The sequence below is a fragment of the Oncorhynchus mykiss genome, chromosome 17 (genome assembly GCF_013265735.2).
Source record: "Oncorhynchus mykiss isolate Arlee chromosome 17, USDA_OmykA_1.1, whole genome shotgun sequence".
In the NCBI taxonomy this organism is placed as follows: Eukaryota; Metazoa; Chordata; class Actinopteri; order Salmoniformes; family Salmonidae; genus Oncorhynchus; species Oncorhynchus mykiss.
The window spans coordinates 27,256,444-27,272,863 of NC_048581.1; the positions used below are offsets into that span (position 1 = coordinate 27,256,444).

General features: G+C 41.5%; 2 protein-coding genes across 4 annotated transcripts; both read right to left on the reverse strand.

The window, feature by feature from the left end:
- Positions 1 to 96: 96 nt before the first annotated feature.
- LOC110493569 (E3 ubiquitin/ISG15 ligase TRIM25) lies at positions 97 to 3,076 on the reverse strand. 2 transcript variants are annotated; one of them, XM_021567918.2, is made up of 4 exons: positions 2,424 to 3,076; positions 2,093 to 2,194; positions 1,812 to 1,950; positions 97 to 790 (listed from the first exon to the last, which is right to left on the reverse strand). In XM_021567918.2, the coding sequence occupies exons 1-4, from the start codon at positions 2,727 to 2,729 to the stop codon at positions 231 to 233; spliced, it is 1,107 nt and encodes a 368-aa protein (XP_021423593.2). In that variant the 5' UTR covers positions 2,730 to 3,076; the 3' UTR covers positions 97 to 230. The 2 variants fall into 2 exon arrangements, with proteins under 2 accessions (XP_021423593.2, XP_021423594.2); XM_021567919.2 differs by having other exon boundaries at positions 97 to 787; positions 2,424 to 3,050.
- Positions 3,077 to 7,817: 4,741 nt separating this feature from the next.
- LOC110493571 (arf-GAP with dual PH domain-containing protein 2) lies at positions 7,818 to 16,351 on the reverse strand. 2 transcript variants are annotated; one of them, XM_021567925.2, is made up of 11 exons: positions 15,924 to 16,351; positions 14,908 to 15,038; positions 14,644 to 14,735; positions 14,279 to 14,367; positions 13,977 to 14,089; positions 9,479 to 9,625; positions 9,318 to 9,401; positions 9,123 to 9,185; positions 8,927 to 9,004; positions 8,578 to 8,769; positions 7,818 to 8,374 (listed from the first exon to the last, which is right to left on the reverse strand). In XM_021567925.2, the coding sequence occupies exons 1-11, from the start codon at positions 16,009 to 16,011 to the stop codon at positions 8,360 to 8,362; spliced, it is 1,092 nt and encodes a 363-aa protein (XP_021423600.2). In that variant the 5' UTR covers positions 16,012 to 16,351; the 3' UTR covers positions 7,818 to 8,359. The 2 variants fall into 2 exon arrangements, with proteins under 2 accessions (XP_021423600.2, XP_021423599.2); XM_021567924.2 differs by having other exon boundaries at positions 8,541 to 8,769; positions 15,924 to 16,347.
- Between the last annotated feature and the right edge of the window lie 69 nt (positions 16,352 to 16,420).

Sequence of the window (16,420 nt, forward strand, 5' to 3'; positions counted from 1 at the left end):
CAACGAGGCGAGCGAGGAGACAAATATTGTACAGCTACTACAACAACGCAAAACTCCATACACTCTTTGGGTGAAATAAAAAAGTAACATTAAAAATATGGGTGATTGTCATTTTATTTTGACCTCTAATAGGAATATTGTGCTAAATATATTAATTACTAAATATGTTATTTTATTTATCTCACTCGTAAACAGACAACTCTTTATGTTGTCCCCATCCTCACATATCCTTATGACACGCAAGGAGGAAAGGACAGAGCATTGTTTAGCTTCAGCCCAAACAGCCAGAACACTGGCCTCACTGGCTCTGTGAATCCCTCCTCCACACAATGCAGCAGAGTCTGACTGTCAGACAGGCTATAAAATGACAAGGTCCCATTCGTCACATCCAGAGCCAGTCTAACGATACTGGGGCAGCCATGTTTGATAAACTCCTCTATGTTATCGTGCCAGTAGCAGAGCTTGTTCCTGCTCCACTCCAGGCACCAGGAGTTGGCTGTGCGACCCAGCTGATCTCTGCGGCCGATGCTGGGGTAGGAAACCCCGACAGCCCAGCCCACGCTCGCCGACGTATCTACATCCCAATAGTGGCAGCCTTCGCTGAACTCCTGCTCCGCCATCCACTGGCTGATGTCAAAGCGGCCGTCATGGCATGCGGAGGACGTCCTCTTGGTCACCACTCTGTGCTCTTTGGGTATGAAGGTCAGGCTCCTGTGGCCTAGGGCTGGGTTGAAGGTGAGCCAGGAGAAGCTGACCCCAGGCAGAGGATGGGGTGGAGGGGCAAAGCCTGCTGACAGACATGGACAAAATGTGAGATTGAAGTCATTAGATGAACACAGTCAAGTTTATCAGCCTACTGTATCTGACCATGATGGAAAAAATGACCTAATTGTCATACTTCAGTAAAAGTAAAAATACCATTAAAAAAGAATCCCATCAAAAACTATTTGTTTCATTAGTTCTTTGTTGACAAAGTCCCAAAATGTTTGCTTGTCAGCAATCAAGTTTTCAAGATATGTAACTTTCAAAATACCAAAATCCTCCCTGTATGATGCATTTTGCAAATACCAAAATATTGTTTTTGGGTGGAGTGTTCCTTTATAATAGAAAATGACTGAAGTAAAAGGGAAAGTCGCCCAGTAAAATAATGCTGGAGTAAAAGTCTAAAAGTATTTGGTTTCAAATATACTTAAGTATCTAAATTAATAGTAATTGCTAAAATATACTTAAGTATCAAAAGTAAAAGTATAAATCATGTCAAATTCTTTATATTAAGCCAACTAGACAGCACAATCTTCTTGTTTTTTAAATTACGGATAGCCAAGGGCACATTCCAACGTCATTTACAAACAAAGCATTTGTGTTTAGTGAGTCCACCAGATCAGAGGCAGTAGGGATGACCTGGATTGTTTTATTGATAAGTGTGTGAATTGTACCATTTTCCTGTCCTGCTAAGCATTCAAAAGATAACCAGTACTTTTGGGTGTCAGGGAAAATGTATGGAGTAAAAATTACATTATTTTATTTAGGAATGTAGTGAAGTAAAAGTAAAAGTTGTCCAAAATATTAAAAGTTAAGTACAGATACCCCCCAAAAGTAGTACTTTAAAGTATTTTTATTCAAGTACTTTAATCCACTGGTATCTGATGTACTCTAATTCAACAGATGTCTTCGAATGGCTATACTGTATATAGGCTACCCCATCTAGTGGTTGATTGGTGAAAACAGCACATTATATTTACAGTATTCAGTACATTCTAAGGAGTAATATTCAAATGAGACTCAAGAATAGGACAAATCCTACAGTCTACCTTCAGCCCGGTGTCTGTCATTTGAAGGAGGGGAGATAGGCAACTCCTGAACCCGACCATCATGGGAGGCTGGGACATCTGGACATCTGTCATCTGTCACTTCTGAGCTTGTGTCATTTATAACAACAGGGGCCTCCATCTATATGACAAGATAACACAACACCGGAGCATGAAAATTAACTTTAAAAAATATGATCTTTAAAAAATATGATCTTTAAAAAAGAAAACCAACTAAGGAGGAAGTTGTAGCCTACTGTAAATACTGTATCTGGAAAGTTTACCTGTTGCTGTTGAATAGTACTTCCCAGCTCAGATGGTCTGTTGATATCAGTCTGTTGTGAGTGTGAGGCCACACATTCTTCAGCTTTATCCTCTTTGAAGTCCTAACAATTATATAATGTAATATTATATAATACAATTAAACTATTTCTACTAATTGATAACTACTATAAAGTTATTTATAGTTGTGCACTTGTTTATGGTAAAAAATATATAAAAGTGAATCCTCCAAACTGATGTATTCCTATTTAAAATTCCGTGTTATTATGTAGCGACGTTGATCGTGACAGGAGTCAATAAGCATACTGTGTTCATAAAAACGTTTTAACTTACCACTTCCATTTCATGTCCTTTTGTAAAAATTTCAGTGGATACAAAACGTTTATGTTCGTAATGAACATTCACGATGTTACAAAGTAGAACATTTTTATTCAGTTTAAAACCTGTTCGAATTTTTCCTCTGCAACCGGGACAATCCTTCCTCGTCTTCGTTTTTCCAAGTAGATAATCCTCTAAACATTTCATACAATAACTGTGGCCACAAGTTAAAGTCACCGGATCAGTGAAAATGTCAAAGCATATTGAACATGTGAGACATTTTCCTATATCTGTAAGAAGTTCTTCATGTAGCAACGCCATTGCGGTTCGGTGTGTAGGCTAGAATGCCTGAATTGAAACCGAAAGTGCAGTAAGGGGAAGTACAGTAAGGCAGATTGCAAATTTTCCGAAAGGGATTTTTCCTCTCGAAGAAAAAAATGTACTTAATTAATAAACACCAATTAATTATCTCTCTCTTTCTGTGTGTGTGTTTGAAAGCACGGAAATACAGTATGTCTGTGTCTTGAGGCTGTTGCTCATTGCTGAGAGAGAGGTTTCATGAGAATATGTCAATCAATGCAACTGTAGGCTTGTCTTGTATAACGTCTGTTTGTTGTATTTGTCACACCCTGATCTGTTTCACTTGTCTTGTGATTGTATCCACCCCCTCCGGGTGTCGCTTATTTTCCCTGGTGAATATATCCCTGTGTTTCCTGTCTCTCTGTGCCAGTTCGTCTTGTATGTTTTTCAAGTCAACCAGCGGTTTTCCGTACTCCTGCTTCTATTCTCTTTTGCTAATCCTCCCGGCTTTTGACCCTTGCCTGTTTTCTGGACTCTCTACCTGACCATTCTGCCTGCCCTGACCCGGAGCCTGCCTGCCACACTGTACCTCCTAGACTCTGAACTGGTTTTGACCTTTTGCCTGTCCATGACTATTCTCTTGCCAACCCCTTATGGATTGTTAATAAAATAACCCCAACCCCTTTTGGATTTGTTAAATAAATATCAAGACTCAAACCATCTGCCTCCAGTGTCTGCATCTGGGTCTCGCCTTGTGCCCCTATAGTATTATAATTGTTAAAAAGTTAGACACTTCCAAGACTGCCATTTTCTGGTTAATATATTCACTCACCTCAAAACTGTAAATAACCATAACTTTCTCTCCTACTGAAAGCATTGCCACCTGATTTTATTTTTTTGCCCAAACTGGTATTCTCAAGTGTAGGATGTGCAGATCACCCTCCTTTTCTGCTTTAAAGATTCAGTGCAGTCAAAAACGTGATTTAAATGTTTTATATATATTTCCACACTAAATGGTTGGAGTACTACTCTGCAGTTGTGGAAATTATAATAATGCCCCTTCAGTGTAAGAGCTGTTTTAAAAGACAGCCTGAAATGTCTGCCTGTTTTGGGGGGATGGAGTTTTGGCATGGCTGGTGACATCCCCAAGTGGTAAATGAGTTAATAGACCAATAAGAGTTCCAAACCTCTCTACCAATAACAGGTAGTTTTCAGTTTTCCTCTCCCACTCAGGCCACTCCCAGACAGTCCTAGCATAATTTTTTACCATTTTAATAGAAAACAATCATAGTAAGGTACATAATTGCTATCAGAAAGGATTTGATATTGTTATAAAAACAGCTGCATTGGACCTTTAAGATAATCAGAGTGGTCTTACATTGGACCTTTAAGGTAATCAGAGTGGTCTTACATTGGACCTTTAAGGTAATCAGAGTGGTCTTACATTGGACCTTTAAGGTAATCAGAGTGGTCTTACATTGGACCTTTAAGATAATCAGAGTGGTCTTACATTGGACCTTTAAGGTAATCAGAGTGGTCTTACATTGGACCTTTAAGGTAATCAGAGTGGTCTTACATTGGACCTTTAAGGTAATCAGAGTGGTCTTACATTGGACCTTTAAGGTAACTAGGCAAGTCAGTTAAGAACAAATTCTTATTTACAATGACGGCCTACCAAAAGGCAAAAGGCCTCATGCGGAGACGGGGGCCTGGGATTATTATTATATATTTTTTTAAATACAATATAAATATAGGACAAAACACACATCACAACAAGAGAGACACATATGGAATCATGTATTAACCAAAAAAGTGTTAAACAAAACAAAATATATTTGAGATTCTTCAAAGTAGCCACCCTTTGTCTTGATGACAGCTTTGCACACACTTGGCATTCTCTCAACCAGCTTCATGCGGTAGTCACGTGGAATGCATTTCAATTAACAGGTGTGCCTTGTTAAAAGTTAATTTGTGGAATTTCTTTCCTTCTCAATGCGTTTCAGCCAATCAGTTGTGTTGTGACAAGGTAGGGTGGGTATACACTTGATAGCTCTATTTGGTAAAAGACCAAGTCCATATTATGGCAAGAACAGCTCAAATAAACAAAGAGAAACAAACGATAGTCCTTTATTACTTTAAGACAAGAAGGTCAGTCAATCTGGAAAACTTCAATAACTTTGAAAGTTTCTTCAAGTGCAGTCACAAAAACCATGAAGTGCTATGATGAAACTGGCTTTCATGAGGACTGCCACATGAAAGGAAGACCCAGAGTTACCTCTGCTGGAGAGGTTAAGTTCATTATAATAACTGCACCTCAGATTGCAGCCCAAATAAATGATTCACAGAGTTCAAGTAACAGACACATTTCAACATCAACTGTTCATAGGAAACTGAGTGAATCAGGCCTTCATGGTCGAATTGAGTGCTGCGTCAGATGACCTGGCCTCCACAATCACCTGATCTCTACCCAGTTGAGATGGTTTGGGATGAGTTGGACCGCAGCATGAAGGAAAAGCAGCTAACAAGTGCTCAGCATATGTGGGAACTCCTTCAAGACTGTTGGAAAAGCATTCCTGGTGAAGCTGGTTGAGAGAATGCCAAGACTGTGCAAAGCTGTCATCAAGGCAAAGGGTGGCTACTTTGAATCTAAATTATAAAATATATTTAGATTTGTTTAACACTATTTTGGTTACTATGTGATGTGTTATTTCATAATTTTGATGTATTCAATATTATTCTACAATGTAAAAAATAGTAAAAATAAAGAAAAACCCTAGAATGAGTAGGTGTGTCCATACTTTTGACTGGTAGTGTATATTTGAGACTTCTCAGTCAACCAAAATGGGGTCAGTCCAAGTAGCCCTGCTTGGCATCAACTGAGCTACAAAAGTATTCTGAAGGGGCAAATTCAATTTCAACATTTATGAACATTGGGTCACTACAGTTATTGTTACTTGTGGTCAAAAACATTATTTTTAGTTCATACTATGAGGGGGGGAGGGTGTTAAATGTATTTCACAGTAAAAGAGGAGGGTCATGTGAAAATATTTTTAATGTTGGGGAGGGGGTTGCATTTTTTCTTATGACACCGTGAGTTATATTTTACATATATGGCCACTCCTCCCCCTTTCTGTGATCTGTCACATCTAAATACATTATAATAATTTACTTCAATGTCTTTATCAAAGACAGAACCATTGAACCATGTTTCCGAGAGAACCAGAACGTCAGGACACTAGTCTTGTGCTCAAATGTCAATTGTGTTCATTTTAAAATCATACTTCGCATATTTAAGTGCATTATCCCAAGCCCCCTTCGAGATTTAAAGTCAGAGGGCGTATTCAGCTTATTCACATAAGAGTTAACAGGCATAAGATCATCTGTAACTATTTTTTGAGTGAGCTGAACCTTTGCCAAGGCCCCTGGCAACCACGTGAGAGCAGAACAAACTGAGCATTTGGCAGTCGTCCCTCAAGTCACAGGACGCAGAGGCTGGGCCAGGAACTGGGAGAGCAGTGTTGGCAGAGCTCAGTCCACCCGGATGAAGCTCCCACCAAAGGAGTGGAGCTGCTACAGAGGACCGGAGTGGCTGCCAGTGCTGCATTCTTCTGGGTGTGCACAGGATGCCTTGGTGTGGCTCCTGTTGCAGGGTTGGGGCTTCCATGGGGGGCAGGAGTGTCTCAGGCCTGACCTGGGGATGGGAGTAGGGAGGGAAACCGAAACTAGCCTGGGAGAGAGGTTGTGGCGGGAATTGAGGAGGGTGGTGTGGAGGGCAGTGTGGCTGGCGAAGCTCCAAACTCTCAGCATATGAGGGCTGATGATGTGAATGATGCATGGTGTGGACTGCATCATGTGGTGCACTACCCTCGACAGTGTGCTGTGATGGGCCGGGTCTGGTAGAGATATTAGGTTTCAGGTAAGACCCCAATGCAGACTGTGTTGAAGATTTTTTTATTACAGTAATAGTGGAAGGCAAACGACAGATCAAGGCAGGCATGGGTCGATAATCTAGAGTAGTGGGCAACGGTACAGGACGGCAGGCATGCTCAGGGTCAGGACAGGCAAGGGTCTAAACCAGGAGGGCGAGAAAAAGAGAGACTGGAGAAAAGCAGGAGCTGAGACAAAACGCTGGTTGACTTGACAAACAAGATGAACCTGCAACAGGCAAACAGAGAACACAGGTATCAGTACCCAGGGGATAATGGGGAAGATGGATGACACCAGGAGGGGGTTGGAGACGAGCACAAGGACAGGTGAAACAGATCAGGGTGTGACAGATGTGCTGTGATGGGCTGGGTCTGGTTGAGCTGTGCTGTGATAGGCCTGGTCTGGTGGCATAGGAGGGAGGTTCTAGGGGGAATTGAAGAGGTTGGTGTGGAGGGCAGTGTGGCTACAAAATCTGTATTGGGCCTCTTTGACTGTGTACAGCTTGGGCATAGCTCAGTGTATCTGCTTGCAGTTCCTGGGAAGAGAAGTGGTGGAGAGTGGTGTGGGGGCAGTGTTGCCGGCTGTTCTCCAGTCTCTGTGAGGTGCCACCAGATGCAGCTCTAAAGGAGCATTTGATTTGTCTCAAGGAGTTGGTGGCTGTTCTGTTGCTCCTGTGGTGTGAGGTGGACTGGCCACCCAGAGCAACATCCTTAAAATCCTGGTAATGGTGGGGACTGCCTTTGTAATGGCAATTTTAATGTTAGTGCTTTTCTTAAAACCAATTTCTGTGTTCATGCAAGTGGCTGACTGAACGAATCCTCACTATCAGTAGCTGCAATTTGGCAGTATGCCCAGACCTTATTTTGAGAACAATACCTCGTGAGGTATTGGTCTGTCACATGTCGTGGCCTCTACAAGGTGTCAGGGATGCAGGCCCAACATAGCCCATGTTGACTCCAATGCTTCCCACAGTTGTGTCAAGTTGGCTGGATGTCCTTTTGGGTGGTGGACCATTCTTGATACACACGTGACTACTGAGCATGAAAAACCCAGCAGCGTTGCAGTTCTTGACACAAACTGGTGCGCCTGGCACCTTCTAACATATCCTGTTCAAAGGCACTTCAATATTTTGTCTTGCCCATTCACCCTCTGAATGGCACACATACACAATCCATGTCTCCATTGTCTCAAGGCTTACAAATCCTTATTTAACCTCCTCCCCGTCATCGACACTGATTGAAGTGGATTTAACAAGTGACATCAATAAGGGATCATAGCCTTCACCTGGCCAGTCTGTCATGGAAAGAAGTTGTCCTTAATGTTTTATATGCTCAGTGTATATGAACAGTAGTTAATAGAAAGTATATATTACATTCCCAATGTCCCCGACAATGACATCAGTTCCCATCTCATAATAGTCAGTCCTGTCACCGGTTTGCAAGGTGCCCTGGATAATGGTGACTTGCAATGATTACCAGTGCTGGTCCACATTGGCAGCTCTTCAGTTCGTTTAGCCTCTTTAGCCTGAGTTCATTTAGCCTCTCATCATTTTCCGATAAACATGACTCCATTGAAGAGTTCACTGATCCCCTCTTGTGAGAAGCCTCCGCCTGTCACTGGTAGGCTCTCTGAAACAGGCAGCCAGCCTCACACATTGCCATTTCTTCATGTAAATGCTGCTTTCCTTTCCTCCAGTTTATACACCATTCATTTTGTCATCCTTCTCATGTTTGCCTCAGCTGAAAAAACAAATAAAGACACATTGTCAATCATAAAAAATAAAAAATAAACTTATTTCAGCTACTCAAAAGTATAATTTCTTGTCATTGACCACGTTTATAATAATCATAAGTCTCATGCTGCTGGTATATTGTAAACATGGTGAACAGTGAATGGTCTTCATACTGTTGTAGTGCTGCGGTAGCATAGGCTGGGAGATTACTAGTTTGAAGGCTTCTATCCACTCCCTCTGGTCCTGCTCCTGGTCACACAGGAAGACAAACTGCCTGTCTGGCGTCTCCAAGGTGACCCCGAACCTCCACCTGCCACTGCGGTTCCCCTTAGGCTGGACCTCCCTCACAGAGTAGCCATGGACCTCTGTGCCGATGAAGACAGCTCCTAGTTCCAAAGCATCCTATGGACGGACACACAGCAATACACACATAGACACAGCCAGACACACGCACACACACACACACACACACACACACACACACACACACACACACACTAGTTACAACATTCTTCTCCACAAATACAAATGGTTTATGCATGTTCTCTGTTGTCATTACCAGTGAAGTTTTGAAGTAGGACATCTTTCTGTCCGTTAAGTTTAAGACGAACCATCTCTTCTTGAATGTCTCCCATTGCTAAGAACAGATACAGAATCAGTCCTGGCTGACCATCATACAGGTTGAGTTTCTGGGGCTCTCGATGTATATCACAATAGAACTTCACTATGTTCAATGGATTTGATGGATTACTAACCGCGGGGCCGGTTTTCTCCATGTAGCCTTCTTTAATGCTACTTCTGGTTATCAAAGGTACAAGCTGCACAAACAAAAAACATAGAAAGGAGACAGATCTGTACCAAGGAAATCCTTGAAAGTATGACGTCACCTGTGACATATCATGTCAGTTACGGCGATACAAGACTTCTACTTTGAAACAGTTTGTACTCACGTCACACTCCCTGGCATTAGGGTCGACTTTCTTGAGGTAAGCAAACCGGGTGGCCCGAATCGCATTGAAACAGGACACAATTTCCTAGAAGGAGAGAGGAATTTGAATCTCTAGACGTCTTCATGACAACGTTTCAATTAAGTTTTGTCATTGGTTATTACCTGGCTGTTGTCATGGTAAACAAACAGGTTTCTGGTCCGTTCTCCCTCTAGGTAGGAGATTTGCAGCCCGTGGGCGTGGCCTATCTTTTCCGGCTGGAACACGGCATTGAGGTCCTTCATAGAGATGACTGCTTTGGGCTTCTTGGACTAGGGTCAATAATACACAACAGGCAGCATTATGATGAGCCCTTCTCAGGTATTTTATATTTAACATTTATTTAACCAGGTAAGTCAATTAACAACAAATTCTTATTGACAATGACGGCCTAGCAAGAGGGAAAGGCTTCTTGTGGCGACGGGGGCTGGGATAAAAAATCTACAAAAATTGACAACACGGATCACAACAAGAGAGACAACACAACTCTACATAAAGAGACCTAAAACAACAACAAAACATGGCAGCAACACAGCATGACAACAACAAGACATGGCAGAAACACAGTATGACAAAAACATAGCAAGACAACAACATGGTAGCAAAACAGCATGGCAGCAGCACAACATGGTAGCAGCACAAAACATGACAACAACACAACATGGTAGCAACACAACATGGCAGCAGCACAACATGGTAACAGCACAAAACATGGCACAGACATTATCAGGCACAGACAACAGCACAAAGGGCAAAATGGTAGAGATAAAAAAAAAAACATCACGCGAAGCAGCCACCAGTGTCAGTAAGATATTCTTCCTAACGAATCACATAACCTTTGTTTTGGAGGTGTTCACAACAAGGTTAAGGGCAGAGAAAGCTTGCTGGACACTAAGAAAGCTTTGTTGTAGAGCATTCCATATACAATTTGGGGAGGGGCCAGATGATTATAAGACTGTATCATCTGCATATAAGTGGATGCAGTGCATTCAGAAAGTACTCAGACCCCTTCCCTTTTTCCACATTTTGCTACATTACAGCCTTATTCTAAAATAGATACAATTTTTAAAAAATCATCATCAATCTACACATAATACCCCATAATGACAAAGCGAATACAGGTTTTTAGACAATTTTGCAAATCAATTAAAATTAAAAAACAGAAATACCTTATTTACATAAGGATTCAGACCCTTTATTATGAGACTCGAAATTGAGCTCAGGTGCATCCTGTTTCCATTGATCATCCTTGAGATGTTTCTACAACTTGACTGGAGTTCACATGGTAAATTCAATTGATTGGACATGATTTGGAAAACACACACCTGTCTATATAAGGTCCCACAGTTGACAATGCATGTCAGAGCAAAAACCAAGCCATGAGGTCAAAGTAATAGTCCATAGAGCTCCGAGGATTGTGTCAAGGCACAGATCTAGAGAAGGGTACTAAAAAATGACTGCAGCATTGAAGGTCCCCAAGAACACAGTGGCCTCCATCATTCTTAAATGGAAGCAGTTTGGAACCACCAAGACGCTTCCTAGAGCTGGTCGCCCGGCCAAACTGAGCAATCCGGGGAGAAGGGCCTTGGCCAGGGAGGTGACCAAGAGCCCGATGGTCACTCTGACAGAGCTCCAGAGTTCCTCTGTGGAGATGGGAGAACCTTCCAGAAGGACAACCATCTCTGCAGCACTTCACCAATCAGGCCGTTATGGTAGAGTGGCCAGACAGAAGCCACTCCTCAGTAAAAGGCACATGACAGACCACTTGGAGTTTGCCAAAAGGCACCTAAAGGACTCTCAGACAAACAAGATTATCTGGTCTGATGAAACCAACCTGACAGAGTTTGAGAGGCTCTGCAGAGAAGAATGGGAGAAACTACCCATAAGTTTGTAGCGTCATGCCCAAGAAGACTTGAGGCTGTAATCGCTGCCAAAGGTGTTTCAACAAAGTACTAAGTAAAGCGTCTGATTACTTATGTAAATGTGATATTTCAGTTTTTTAAAATTTTATAAATATGCAAAAATGTTTTTTTTAAATGTTTTTGCTTTGTCATTATGGGGTATTGTGTGTAGATTGATGAGCGGAAGAAAACAATTGAAACCATTGTAGGATAAGGCTGTAACGTAACAAAATGTGGAAATAGTCAAGAGGTCTGAATACTTTCCGAATGCACTGTAAGTGGATAAGAGCCTACTGCCTGAGGTATGTTGTTGATGTAAATTGAGAAGAGCGTGGAGCCTGGGTTCGAGCATTGGGGTGACAGGTGGGCTGAGACAGCAGATGTTCTGACTTTACATATTGCACTCTTTGAAAGAGGTAGTTAGCAAACCAGACCAAAGACCCCTCAGAGACACCAATACACCTTAGCCGACCAACAAGAATGGAATGGTCTACAGTATCGAAAACCTTGGCCAAGTCAATAAAGATAGCAGTTTAGCAATGCTTAGAGTTAAAGGCAGTGATTACATAATTTAGGACCTTTATGGTTGCAGTGACACATCCATAACCAGATGCACAACCGTAAGGCTCTCCAGAGGGTAGGGAGGTCTGCACAACGCATCACCAGGGCAAACTACCTGCCCTCCAGGACACACACACCACCTGATGTCACAGAAAGGCCATAAAGATCATCAAGGACAACAACCACCCAAGCCACTGCCTGTTCACCCCGCTATCATCCAGAAGGCGAGGTCAGTACAGGTGCATCAAAGCAGGGACCGAGAGACTGAAAAACAGCTTCTATCTCAAGGCCATCAGACTGTTAAACAGCCACCACTGACATTGAGTGGCTGCTGCCAACATACTGACTCAACTCCAACCACTTTAATAATGGAAAAATGTATCACTAGCCACTTTAAACAATGCCACTTAATATAATGTTTACATACCCTACATTACTCATCTCATATGTATATACTGTACCCTATACCATCTACTGCATCTTGCCATCTTTATGTACTACATGTATCACTAGCCACTTTAAACAATGCCACTTTTGTTTACATACCCTACATTACTCATCTCATATGTATGCCGTTCTGTACCATCACTCATTCATATATTTTTATGTACATATTCTTCATCCCTTTACACTTGTGTGTATAAGGTAGTTGTTGTGGAATTGTTAGGTTAGATTACTCATTGGTTATTACTTCATTGTCGGACCTAGAAGCACAAGCATTTCGCTACACTCGCATTAACATCTGCTAACCATGTGTATGTGACAAATAAAATTTGATTTGATTTGAACCAGAGTGGAAACCAGATTGCGTACCAGAGAGAATACTATAGACATCATGAAAGCCAGTCAGTTGATTACTAACAAGTTTTTCTAACACTTTGGTAAACAGGGCAAGATACTGTAGAAATTAGCCTATAAGAGCTGGGATCAGCTTGATCTCCCCTTTAAATAAAGGTTTCAGCGTGGCTGCCTTCCAAGCACTGGGAACCTCCCCAGAGAGGAGAGACAGGCTCGGCAACTATAGGGTCTGCAACTTTAAAGAAGAAAGGATGTAAGCCATCTGTCCCAGATGCTTCTTTGGGGTAAAGTTTAATAAGGAGCCCCTTTAGCACATCAGACATAGTGACCGCCTGCAGGGAGAAGCTGAGTAGCGAGGAAGGGGAAAAAGAGGGAGTAGCATCAAGGCTAGTCACATTAGAAGGGCTGGGAGATGAGGAAGTGTTGGATGGGAAAGGAGGCATGGCTGAGTCAAATAGGAATCCTGACTCAATTAAGTGATGATTAAAGAGCTCAGCCACAACCACATTATCCACATTGAGGGACATGGGCAGCTGTGAGGAGGAGGGTTTATTCTCCAGGTCTTTCACCATTTTCCAGAACTTCTTTGGGTTAGACCCACAGAGAGAGAACGGCTCCTTAAAGTAACTGACTTTGGCCTTCCGTGCCTGAGTGCACTCTTTCTCAATTGCCTGAACAACAGCCAGTCAGCCTGAGTATTTGTATACAGATCCTTTCATCAAATAGTGTTCTTGAGGTGAAGTAACTCTGCCAGATCACAGTCGAACCAGGGGCTGAACCTGTTTTTAATGATAATTTTCTTTATGGGGGCATGCCTGTTAATTTAACAATACCACTGAAAATATATTTTTTAAAAGGTCCAAGCATCTTCGACAGAGGGGAGGGACCAAGCGGATTCTATGCTAATTTCCAGAGGCTTGGTCATGAAGGAAGGTTTCTCATTCAAGTTTTTCAGCAAGCGTCTATGACAAATCAGTACAGGTAATTTAACTGAGCAGCCAATTCAGAACACAGTGATCACTAAGGTCACTACAGAAAAACACCAGACTGATACCTATCAGGATTATTTGTGAGGATAACATCAAGGAGAGTAGCCTTTCTGGGTATTTGGGGTCATACCTCATGGGATTGGTAATGATCTGAGAGAGATTTAGGGAGTCCCATTGTTTTAAGTAACTGGGGTTGTTCCCTGTGACTTTTCCAAAGCGTTCTGGGCACGTACCCAGGACGACATTTTGTTAGCTGGGTTATCTGATTGAAGAGGATGGAGAGAAGCTACTTAAAGGGAAAGAGGTATACCTAGTCAGTTGTACAACTGAATACATTCAACTGAAATGTGTCTTCTGCATTTCAACCAACTTACATCCTCCTTGGTGAAGTATCTCAAGGTAAAGTCAGTTTCAGAGAGCAGGAATCTCCTTTTCAGGAACTGCTTGTTGTCCTTGCCTTTCTTCCATAATATTCCTTCGTAAAGTCCTGAATGTGATCCAACCAATACAAAACATTGATTTAGTTAGTATCCCTCGTCTCTTCATGCGCAGTATTTTGGTACGTTTGGTTCTATGCCTTGCTCTGTAGACAGCGATGTAATGTCTTGTGTTCCTAGACAATTTGAATAAAATAAATAGACTTATCCATGAAGGCTTGTCAAAATTTAGCACTTACCTGAACTATAAACTTGTTGAAGGGAGTTATTCTCTCCTGTGAATTCTCTCCTCTCATACTTAGCACGTATCCACTGATCTTTAAGAACACTGTCAGGAAACCAAAAGGTTAAAGATTGAAATACAAAAACTAATATTTTAAAAATACAAACTTTTTGTGTTGAATATATGACTCAACTTCGACCACAAACCCTGTAGTATTTGCCAACTCAGTCAATTGTAGGCTAATTGACGCCAAGATGTTTCTTCTTCTTCTCTTGAAATAATACTACATCCTTCCACTGAATGAACAACTGTCAAGTCATCACAATTTACACTTCCTTAAATTGAGTGAGCGAATGAAGACATTGATATAGTTCCACTCACACACAGTCCTTCTCCTGTGGCCGGTAGTAGAAGGGTGGAACACACTTCTCATAGAACGCATTGGCTGCTGCGTTACCCCTTGTCTTCATAAACTACAATTAGAAACATAATAGGAACGTTATAACATAATAATAACATAATAAGCATGTTATAACATGACAACATCAAAGGGATTGTGACTATTGAGTGATCTTGAGAGTACATCCTTCAAGGTGTAAAGGTCCTTGGTACACTCCTGGGCCATGGTGACATGTTAAACTGTACCTCTACTAGGAAATCATCCCAGAAATCCAAGCGTATGGACTTTATCTGGCTGATGGCAGGAAGGTCCCGATGTGTCCCAGAACAGTTCACACATACAAACACACCAAGTTTGTATGAGGCCCAGTCTGGCTCTGTGAATAGCAGTAATAGGACACTGTATCAATCAATCAGACACTGGACATGTTTGCAGCCTGTATACCTTTGCACCACATTACTATAGTTTGGATATTGGACTCTGTAGTATGTCATGCCTTGATTGGTTGTTTTCTTCTAGGCTGGTTGATGAGTTGTAGAGAGTTACTGGAAAGGAGGAACCCTTGTAATCATTGACTGAATGGACTATAACTTTAAGACATGCCATGGTTGTACTAATTTGACTTTTTAGTCATTTAGCAGACGCTCTTATCCAAAGTGACTTATAGTTAGTGCATTCGTCTTAAGATAGCTAGGTGAGACAACCACATCACAGTCGTAGTAAGAACATAATCAGCAGTGAAATCCAGTGGAATAAATGCAAATGCAACTATAACTCACTTGTCTTACATGGCTTAGGTTTTTGCTCATGCTCCACATTCTATAAACAATAGACAATCACACTGAAATAGTCGATCATTAATATGAAATAGTCACATAGAAGACATAGCTTCTGTTTGGGGTCCCTCAATATTTCACTACTTTAAACTTTTGTTTTTTTTATTTTTTATTTTTTTTATTTTACCTTTATTTTACTAGGCAAGTCAGTTAAGAACACATTCTTATTTTCAATGACGGCCTAGGAACAGTGGGTTAACTGCCTGTTCAGGGGCAGAACGACAGATTTGTACCTTGTCAGCTCGGGGATTTGAACTTGCAACCTTTCGGTTACTAGTCCAATGCTCTAACCGCTAGGCTACCCTGCCGCCCCGTTTTACAGTTCCTATCTGTACCATATCCTAACCACAATGGTAACCTAAATATGTCAAATGTTAGAGGCTATCAATAATGTTTTAACATGTATTCTATTAAATATAACTCACCAGGGGCCCCACAGTCGGCACAATGGTCGTTGCTGGGCTGTTTCACCATATCAAGCAGAATCTTCTTATTTCTCTCCGGACTTGCCATAAGTAAATCGGCTATTCTTCTGCCTCAATCAAGTCCCAACAAACGAATTTCTTATTTTACTTAGGTCCATGCCTTTTCATTCACTCAAATGTATTACTTCTAACAGGTGTCAGGACATTTTTTGTTGTTGTTTCACTTGACCGCGGTCACTGGCCGACGTTTCCTTTTCTCACTGGCATAGCAACATGACGTTTATTGTTCTTCACACAAACACGCACTATCAAATAACAATGAGTAGGGGAAGCGAAAAAGGCGTTACCATATATTACGCATAATTTATAAACGGACAAGTAGGCCTGACAGAATAGTCATATCCAAGAAAAACAACTGTACTTGATTTTATAGTATATATTACAACAACATATATCGAGATAATATATAATGCCTTGAAAATGTCACCAAAGTTAAT

Bases quoted from the DNA above. Each gene is read 5' to 3' on its own strand.
- LOC110493571 (XM_021567924.2), bottom strand. From the start codon at position 16,011: ATGGCAAGTCCGGAGAGAAATAAGAAGATTCTGCTTGATATGGTGAAA. The intron at 9,186-9,317 runs GTGAGTACAAAC...TTGTTTGTGCAG, and splicing joins CTAATGCCAGGGAGTGTGAC to CTTGTACCTTTGATAACCAG. The intron at 8,770-8,926 runs GTAATGACAACA...GTCCGTCCATAG, and splicing joins CCTACTTCAAAACTTCACTG to GATGCTTTGGAACTAGGAGC.
- LOC110493569 (XM_021567918.2), bottom strand. From the start codon at position 2,729: ATGGCGTTGCTACATGAAGAACTTCTTACAGATATAGGAAAATGTCTC. The intron at 2,195-2,423 runs GTAAGTTAAAAC...TATAATTGTTAG, and splicing joins AAGGACATGAAATGGAAGTG to GACTTCAAAGAGGATAAAGC. The intron at 1,951-2,092 runs GTAAACTTTCCA...CTTGTCATATAG, and splicing joins GTACTATTCAACAGCAACAG to ATGGAGGCCCCTGTTGTTAT.